Genomic DNA, 9,797 nt, shown 5'->3' on the forward strand with positions numbered 1-9,797 from the left:
TGTATCACTCCCTCCCTGTCGGCCCTGAGAAACAAGGTGACCACGGGCATCTTGATTCTCCCCATGGGCCCATTGTCACTCAGCCCATCACTTTCTCCCCGAAGACCATTTTCAGTCAACCTTTCACTCCTTCCCTAGTGACCATTCTAAATCCTTCTGTCGTTCCCTCCCTATTCACCATTTTCAATCAGGAGCCCCTCGCAGGACCGACACTCTCGACCACCCTCCACTCGATTGCGCAGACTGTTTATCACAAATAATAAATATATCGCAAACAATACAGACCGATCCGACATCCTCATCTCCGGATCCTGTGCGTCATCACTCCGAGTGTCGTGGAGAGAGGAGGATACAGACACCAGGAAACGTGTGCGGTAATAATCCCGGTGTCGATACAGAGACCCGACTCCGTGCGCGGTAAAACTTTCGGTGTGGAGACAGAGATCGGGAACCGTGCGCAATGAATATCCCGGCATGGGGACACGGAAACCATAAACCTCTCTCACACGCACCCCTTCCAATCTCTAGGATGCCGTGCCGAAGGCTCTTCAGTCCGATCGTGTCCACCGTCTCCGCCAGGAGATGAGCATCGGCAGCTTTGCAAAGCCGTCAACATCCACACCACACTGGATTTTTTTAACCAATAAACACAACGGCGTCCGTGTCAAATTCTGTAAACGCCGCTCCGAGTTCAGGCAAACCCGGAATTCGGGCCTCTCCGCTAATTTCCAGGTTCACAAATCCTTTGGAAATGAACTGGAAGGAGTCCCTTTGGGACGCGGATGGTGGGTGTGAATGGGAAGGTATGGGTCCCTTTGGGAGTGAAAGGGAAGGGGTAGGGTCCCATTGGGAGTTTGGACAATAGGGCTGAATGGGTGCACGCAGTGGAGTTAAATGGGGAGGGGCGGGTCCCCATCGGTAGGCAAACAGTGGGAGTGAATGGGAAGGGGCGGGACCCACTGGGAGGCAAACAGTGGGAGTAAATAGGAAGGGGCGGGACCCACTGGGAGGCAAACAGTGGGAGTAAATGGGAAGGGATAGGATCCATTGGAAGTTTGAACGATGCAAGCGAATGAGTAGGGGTGCGTCCCGTTGGGAATACGGATGGGTTGGAGTGAATGGGAAGGGGTGGTGTCATTGGGAGTGCGGATGGTGGGAATGAATGGGAAAGAGTGGCATTTAATTGCGATCGCGGTGCGTGTGAGTGCACGGGACGGGACGGCGCCCTGTGAGGAGTGCGGACCGTGAAAAAGGGCGGTAAGGGGTGGAGTCCTGCTTTGCAAAATTATCTTCAACTTCGATTTCATCCTGGGCTACTTCTCGACCCAAGAAGTCAAATGTGATTTCTAACTGCTATGGTTATGATTTCCATCTGCACTCCCCTGCCCAATGGTGACTAATCCAACCGTCTCCTGGTCTGTGCACTCTGCATCCCTTCCCGTCTCTGTGACCACTTCTGCATAGATTCATATCTCTCTCTCTCTCTCTTGTGTGTGTGTGAGTGTGTGTGTGTGTGTGTGTGTGTGTGAGTGTGTGTGTGTGTGTGTGTGTGTGGTTCTCTGTGCTACAGTCTCCCCTGTAATCTGTTTCAACTCGAGAACTCAGTATAAATATCTCAAACTACAGAGACTTTTTTTTCGTGTCTGTCCCCAGTAGTGTGCGATGGGGCGTTCTGGAGGGAGTTTCAATGTGTGTCTGACCGGGAGAGTGTGTGATGGGATAATGGGGTGGGAACTTCACCTCGTACTTAATGTCTTTCGCAAATGGGAACTAAGTGAAATCTTGTCTGATATTGCAGTGGATTTTAACTTTCTGAGGGGGGCAGTTAGCCAGGATGGGGGCAGGGTAGAGATGAGATCCTCGGCACCCAGACTCTGCCAGACCGGCCTCACTCAGCCTGGAGCTGAGACGCTACTGTGTCAGTGTGAGGAGCTCCGACCCACTGTTGCAGTTCAGCGGGTGCGGGGGTCAGCAATAATCCCAGGTCACTGTTTACCCTCTAATGAGACTTAAATCCGACACCAAGACAGGAAGTTACAGCGGTTTATTGAATTAATCATGACAATTATAAATTAAATACTTTGTGAGCTGCTGACTTGCGGGAATAAATCAGGTGCTCCCCACTCAATCACAGTCACACACAATTAACCGAGCGGCGACAACGAGTGACCAGTTGAATAACCAGTCCCGTTCCTCACCGTCACTCTGTATCGGGGAACCGATGATTATAACATCACACTTCAGGGCTGTGTCCGGGATCGCTGCAGAGCCAGGATCACTGCTAAGGGATTGGTCCATTTAACATCATTATATCGGCCAGACTGCCGAATGCACCGTCCTCAGCAAAGGGAGCAAAAGGATTCTCTCCCGGGATTATCCCACCCCGGGTCGTTGGTGTCCCAGACTGAGCCCCGGCCCCCGGGATCTCCCTGTTTATGTAATTCACCGGGGTGTCACGTGGGGGAGCCTCGAACACGCACATCCAGGGGAAGCTGGGACGCCGGAAAACAGGCGGAAATATGTCACAGATTTCCCGATATTCGTCACATATTTCTCGATATCACCGAGCTGGAGACTGGAGCCTGTTCCGTTAAAACCATTGGGAATTATCCCCAGCTCGCGGCCATTAAAGGTAAGGGCGGGAGTTAAAGGGGAGGGCGGGAAACCGGCCAAAATGTCCCCGGCACGCGGGCGGGGATGTTCACACATTCAGATGTTGACTGTCAGTCCCGGTCTGACTCCCTGCAGAGATCTCAATTCCATCTCCCCGCTCTCAGTGAACCGATTCTCCCACAGCCTGAAACAGTTGGGAGAATAAAGGTGAAATAAACAGATTACACAACAGTGTCAGTGACAGGGGGCCGGGGTTAATGTGTCAACAACACTCACAGACAAATATCACTAGAAAACCGGCGGATCCGCTGATATTTTATCGTATTGGTCATTAACACAAACACTAACCAGATCCGCTCCAGAATCGGGAGGGTCAGTATGAGGCGGCGGAGAGCGGGGATAGATCGGTCTGTCAGAGAGTTTTCACTCAGGTTCAGCCCCGTCAATGATGGGTTTGTACTGAGAGCGGAGGCGAGATCCTCCGCAGCAGAATCTGTGAGAACGACACCCTTCAGCCTGGAGATGAGAGAGTGAGGGTGTAGGACACAGAGAGACAGGAGACGGTACAAATCCCCAGTATCAATAACACAATTACTGATCACATTAATGGTCAGTGTCAGACCCAATCTCCCTCAGCCTGTACTTACCACAGTCTCTGCATTTTACACTCCGGGTTCCTCAGAGCCGCAGAAACCAGTTTCACCCCGGAATCTCCCAGTTTATTACCACTCAGGTCCAGCTTCCTCAGTGATGGGTTTGTACTGTAAACGGAGACCAGATCCTGGGCACCAGAATCTGTGAGACCGACAGTGTCCAGCCTGGAGGTGAGAGAGAGAATGAGAGTGAAGGACACGGAGAGACAGGAGACGGTACAAATCCCCAGTGTTTAACAGTAACACAATTACTGATCACATTAATCTTCAGTGTCGGACACCCAGTGACTGTAAACACAACCTCCCACAGTCTGGTACTTACTCCAGTTTCTGTATTTTACACCCTGGGTTCTTCAGAGCCGCGAACAACAGTTTCACTCCTGAATCTCCCAGTTCATTAACACTCAGGTCCAGCCCCGTCAGTGATGTGTTTGTACTGAGAGCGGAGGCGAGATCCTCGGCACCAGAATCTGTGAGACCGACCTTCTTCAGCCTGTAGATGCGAGAGAGTGAGGGTGAAGGACACAGAGAGACAGGAGACGGTACACATCCCCAGTGTTTATCAGTGACATAATTAGTGATCACATTAATGTTCAGTGTCAGACACCCAGTGACTGTAAACACAATCTCCAACAATCTGTTACTTACCCCAGTCTCTGTATTTTACACTCCGGTTTCCTCAAAGCTACCGACAACAGTTTCACTCCTGAATCTCCCAGATCATTCATCTCAAGTCTAAACACAAACAGACAAATTGATGAACAAAGTGACTCAAACCGTGGGTCTGAGCGAATTTCTCTCACACGGATATTTCAGGAAACATTAAACCTTCAGTAAATCACTGATCGGAGTTCCCATCACTGTCAATGTCCCTCACTGACCAGCTCCAGGGTATTCGCTGACTGTCAGTAATTTAGCCTGTCGTTGGGACCATGTAAACTCCACGTATTCTGTCTCATTCCCTGATGGTTAGAAATGTGTTTCTGACCTGTGAGGGTCGGAAGGGGCAGAGCCGAAGTGTGGTAGAAAGTCCCACTGTGAGGAAGATTTGTAAATGGGAAAGTGTCGATGGGAGATCGTGGAAGTAAACCCAGCTGAGAAAAGGGATAGGGAGACAGATCCTGCAGGAGGAAGGTTATTGAGGAAGAGAGATCCCAGAGGAGGAAGGAGGAGTGGTTCCACAGAGGAAAATGGATGGGGATGAGAGGTCCCATAAGAGGTTACCAGTGGAACAAAAAATCATCCAACAAGACGAGGGATTTCAAATAGAAATTGCATCGGAGAGGTGGTTCTGAAATCAGTTCCACAATCGGGAGAGGCGGTGCTAAGCGGTCTGGTTATCTGGTAGTGAGCACAGTCACCCAGGTGGACTGATGGTGATTGTCACACATGGAGACGAGCAGGGGAGGACAATCTCAAAACGGTATCTCTTTCATTCTCACTGGGACCGTCTGCTGACGGTCTCTTGTCCCTCGCCGGGAAGAGGGTTTGAAGTTCTGACCCACCTGCTGCAGTCACCGCCATTCCTGTGATATCCTACCATTAAAGAAATGACCGTTGTTCACTGATCTAAAGTATCCAAAATCCCTTCACAATGAACCACAGAACCCTCTTGTCCTTGGGGAATTATTGACCGATCCCCTGGACATTTCTCACAATTCCTAACAATCCCATTTACTATAGTTTTCCCCAAATTCATTTTCATTGAAAAAAGACAATGGGGCCGTTTCACAGTTCAGAGTGAGAGTTAAAATAAACACCTCAAATCCTGGCACTTGTGGACCCCGGGACCCAGCCTCTGGATTCCTTCACACTGAATGTGGCAGCCAACCAGGTCGAGGTGTTTTATTGTTTCACAGAATCCGATGACATGAGACAGGACCGCGCAGTCAATCGGGGTCAGTGTCATTCCACGGAATGAAAGCGTTTCCACAGATCCCAGTGCGTCCTGAGCCAGCCCACGATTCTGAGACTCAAACAGGTAGTAAAATGTGTTCAGGAGGCTCCTTTTACCAGCTTCACTCCATGTGTTTCTACTCTGGCGTTTAACCTCCTCCTTCACCCAGTCAATCACCCGGCAGGTTGTTTGATGAGGAAATGGACCCAGAAACTCCTCCAGGCCCCGAGCTGTCATTGGGGAGGAGAGACCAGCAACAAAACGGAGAAATACCTCAACTCGCCCATCTGTCGTGTTGTTGGCTTCAGTGAGGAATTTCAGGATATCCCCGGGATGTGGATTCAGGAATTGTGCGACTGCAGCTACAAACTCTTGGATAGTGAGGTGTGGGAATGTGTACACCACGCTCCGGGCAGAATCCTCTCTCTCCAAAAGCTCCATCAGGAACCCGGACAGGAACTGGGAAGGCTGCAGATTGAACTGGATCAAATCTCCACCTGAAAACACAATCTTCCTCTCGGACACTCCTCTGAAGGCCATCTGACCAACGCTGAGAAAAACATCACGGGGGTTGTCAATCTCACGGCCATGGTTTTTCAGGATGTTGTAAATATAGTAGGAGTACAGTTGGGTGATGGTCTTGGGAACTCGCTGCGGGTCCCTGACTCTTTGTGTGAAGAAGGGGCCCAGTGCCAGAGCAAGGATCCAGCAGTAGGAGGGGTTGTAGCTCATGGTGTACAGGATCTCGTTCTCCTTCACGTGTTTGGAAACAGCTGCTGCCACCGTCTGATCTTCAAAATGCCTGATGAAATATTCCTTCCGTTCCTCACCAACAAATCCCAGGATTTCAGCCCAGACACTGATCTCTGCCTTTTCCAATAAATGTAACGCAGTGGGGCGGGTGGTCACCAGCACTGAACACCCTGGGAGCAGCTTGCCCTGGATTAAACTGTACACAATGTCAGACACTTCACACCACCACTCGGGATCTGGGCACAGGTGCTTGGGTTCCGTATCTCTCCGACTGTCCGCAAAATCGATTCTGTGCTTGAATTCATCCAAACCATCGAATATAAACAGCAAACCCTCTGGGTTCTTCCAGACCTCTCTCAGGATATTCCCAAAGTAAGGATATTGATCCAGAATCAGTTCCCTCAGGTTTATTCTGCAGTTAATGGAGTTTAAATCGCGGAATTTGAAACTGAAGACAAACTGGAACCGTTGGTATATTTTCCCCATGGCCCAGTCATAAACAATCCTTTGTACCATTGTTGTTTTCCCAATCCCCGCAGCTCCGGCTACAGCTGCTGAACTCCCAGATTTGGATTTACTCCGGAATAAGCTGCTCTGGAACAACTGATCTGTCCGTATTTTTTCCAGTTCTCCACGTAGTTTTTCTCCCCACTCCTTGTGGTCTCTGCCTCTGGCCAGCAGCTCATGTTCCACCAGTGTCCGATCTCGAACAGTAGAAATGACCGTGAGCTCAGCGTATCGATCAACCAGCTGGAAATCCTTCACCTTCTCCGTCATCAGGATCGTGTTCACTCTCAGTGTTTCAGTTTGTTCCCGCAGAGTCTCCTTGTGTTTCTGTTGAACATCTTCCATGGGAACAGACAGTGGACAAACTGTTAGATGCCTCAACTCAGAACTCAGTATTTAAGTGCACAAGAGTTATCCTAACGCTATTGTATTAATTGGATTCATCAATGGATGCTTGTACAGTAAAGTAATGCGATCAAAAGACCCCAAACTGGACAGTTAGGTGCTGTCTAAATCAACACCAGATCATCACATTTCAAAATTAATTAACTGTGCTATGAAGGTGAATATTTCCCTGTTTATTGAACCCCGACTGTCCCACTACTGCCAAAGCTATCACTGTTCCTGTGGAAGAACTTTTATTCCCCAGTGCTGATGTGTCGTATGGAGAAGGAGAAAAGGATAGTGGGCAATCTGTCAAAGGTACAGGTCGGGGAATCACAGCTCCCCCTCCCCTCTCACCATCACTGATTCCAAATGCAAAGAAGCAGCTTTGTGGATCAGCGCGTGCACTGTGGTTCGGGGGAGAAAATGTCAATGTCTTGTTCAGGAGATTGTGACAGTCAGCATTTTGACGCAAAACACAGACAATTCACCGCTTTTATCACCACAGACGCTGATCAGCTCACTGAGTTCCTGTAGAAAATGGTTTGAGACGGCAGGTCAGCTGTCTCGTGTCTCTTAAAGAGGATGAGTTGCAAATACTCAACAGATTCAAGTTACACAACTGTAAAGGAGAAGGAAATAATTGGTGTTATGGATCTGATGTAGCACAAATAAACTCAGATAAAGAACGCAAAGAAAACACAATAAATATAAATTCTTACGATACAGGAGTCTCTTTGACCTCAGGTGGTTCAGACTGTAAATTTTAAAACGGTGCAGGTGGTGGGTAGGGGTTGTTAGTCGAGGTGTTGATCAGTCTTACTGCTTGAGGAAAGTAACTGATCTTGAGTCTGGTGTTCCTGCTCTGGATGCTACGTAGCCTCCTCCCTCATGGAAGAGGGGCAAACTGCCCAGAGGCAGGACAGGTGGGATCCTTCCTCCCTCATGGTAGAGGGGCAATCAGCCCACAGGCAAGATAGGTGGGATCCATCCTCCCTCATGGGAGATGGGCAAACAGCCCACAGGCAAGATAGGTGGGATCCTTCCTCCCTCATAGGAGAGGGGCAAACTGCCCATAGGCAGGATAGGTGGGATCCTTCCTTCCTTATGGGAGAGGCGCAAACAGCCCATAGGCAGGATAGGTGGGATCCTTCCTTCCTTATGGGAGAGGCGCAAACAGCCCATAGGCAGGATAGGTGGGATCCTTCCTTCCTTATGGGAGAGGCGCAAACAGCCCATAGGCAGCATAGGTGGGATCCTTCCTCCCTCATGGGAGAGAGGCAAACAGCCCACAGACAGTGTAGGTAGGATCCTTCCTGATGCTGCTGGCCATCTTCCGGAGCCTTTCTGTACATACGTCCCTGATGGAAGGTAGGCTGGGTGTGCCGATGTTGCGTTGGGCTGTTTTGACTCCCCGTTGTAGAGCCTTCCAGTCCGCCACAGTTATGTAGCGTGTTGACCTGCCTCTGAAGCACAGCTGTGGAAGGACGGGAGTGTGGATGTGAGTACAGGTCAGACAACGTCTGTGGAAAGGGGAGAAAGGGGAGATGCTACTAGACTATGACTTTAAATACAAGTTTGAAAAACATGCCGATAACTGGTCGGGTGCAGAAGAAGAGAGAAGAGACTGAGGAATTTCGGTAGCAGGTGGTTCAGGACTTCAGCTGTCAAAGGACCTGCAGAGATCACTGAACAGCACAGGAATATGCCCTTCTGCCCACAACGTTGGTGCCAGCATGATGTAACATTAAACTCGTATGTTTATACATTCTCCCCATTTAGATAACAGTCTACACTATTGTTCCTTTTGCTAAAATGTATTACGATTCATTTCCCAACACTATTTTCCATTTGCCACATTTGGCCCATTCTTCCAAATTGTCTAAGTTTTGCTGCATTCGCATTGCTTCTCAGCACTGCCTACCCCTCCACCTATCTTCGATTAATCAACAAACCTTACCATAAATCCATCAATTCCATTATCTAAATCACTGATAAGAAATCTGAAAAGTAGCTGGCACAATTCTGACCCCTGAGGAAAATCACTAGTTACCAGCAGCCAAACAGGAAAGGTTCCTTTTATTCCCACTCCCTGCCTCCTCCCGCAGGCCATTCCTCTTTCCATGACTGTGTCATTCCTGTAACGCCACTGGATTTTTATCTTGTACAGAAGCCTCGTGTATGGCAACATATCAAACACCTTCTGAAAATCCAACTAAATGAGATCCACTTTGTCAAGCCTGCTTAGTATTTACTCAATGAACTCTAGCAAATTCATAACGCAAGATTTCCCGTCATATACACAATGCTGGCTTCGGCCTATTTTATCATTAAACTCCAAATACCTCGTTACCTGAACGTTAATAATTAAATTGACTTTATTTCTTGCATTCACGTACATGAGCAGTAAAAACCTTTATGTTACGTCTCCATCTAAATGTGCAACGTGCAATCATAGTGATTTAAAATAATTTCTAGATTCCAACTGTCTCCTAATCAGTCAGGGTAGGCTAACTGGCCTATACATTTATAAACAGGAGAAAATCTGCAGATGCTGGAAATCCAAGCAACACACACAAAATGCTCGAGGAACACAGCAGGCCGGAGAGCATGTGTGGAACAGTTTTGATTTGGAGCCGAGATCGTTCGGCAGGACTGCAGACAAAAGGCTGAGGAGTAAATTTGAAAGGTGGGGGTGAGGTAGAGAGAAATGCCAGACGATAGTTGAAACTTGGAGGGGAAGGAATGAAGCATAGAGCTAAGAAGTTGATTTTTGATAGACACCAGAAGGCAATGGAAGAAAGAAAAAGGTGGGTAGGGCTGGTGGAGGTGCACCAGAGGGAGGCGATGGACAGACAAGGAGATAACATGAGCGAAGTACGAGGGCATGGGGAACGGTGAAGGGGGAGGAGGGTATTCATGCCATCAGATTGGAGGCTACTCAAACAGAAAATAAGGTGCTGTTCCTCCAACCTGAGTGTGGCCTTATC

The 9,797-nt window shown here is 48.8% G+C and overlaps 1 protein-coding gene across 1 annotated transcript; it reads right to left on the reverse strand.

Moving 5' to 3' along the window:
• Nucleotides 1-2,043: 2,043 nt before the first annotated feature.
• LOC132386866 (NACHT, LRR and PYD domains-containing protein 3-like) lies at nucleotides 2,044-6,884 on the reverse strand. The gene is made up of 6 exons (XM_059959221.1): nucleotides 5,027-6,884; nucleotides 3,915-4,001; nucleotides 3,589-3,759; nucleotides 3,261-3,431; nucleotides 2,962-3,129; nucleotides 2,044-2,797 (listed from the first exon to the last, which is right to left on the reverse strand). The coding sequence occupies exons 1-6, from the start codon at nucleotides 6,766-6,768 to the stop codon at nucleotides 2,710-2,712; spliced, it is 2,427 nt and encodes an 808-aa protein (XP_059815204.1). The 5' UTR covers nucleotides 6,769-6,884; the 3' UTR covers nucleotides 2,044-2,709.
• Between the last annotated feature and the right edge of the window lie 2,913 nt (nucleotides 6,885-9,797).

The sequence above is a fragment of the Hypanus sabinus genome, unplaced genomic scaffold (genome assembly GCF_030144855.1).
Source record: "Hypanus sabinus isolate sHypSab1 unplaced genomic scaffold, sHypSab1.hap1 scaffold_135, whole genome shotgun sequence".
Lineage (NCBI taxonomy): Eukaryota > Metazoa > Chordata > Chondrichthyes > Myliobatiformes > Dasyatidae > Hypanus > Hypanus sabinus.

What these genes read in the sequence shown, in the direction of transcription:
- LOC132386866 (XM_059959221.1), bottom strand. Translation starts at nt 6,768, where the DNA reads ATGGAAGATGTTCAACAGAAACACAAGGAGACTCTGCGGGAACAAACT. An exon ending in TGTAAAATACAGAGACTGGG is followed by an intron (nt 3,760 to 3,914) that starts GTAAGTAACAGA and finishes TCGCATCTACAG; the next exon opens with GCTGAAGAAGGTCGGTCTCA. An exon ending in TGTAAAATGCAGAGACTGTG is followed by an intron (nt 3,130 to 3,260) that starts GTAAGTACAGGC and finishes TCTCATCTCCAG; the next exon opens with GCTGAAGGGTGTCGTTCTCA.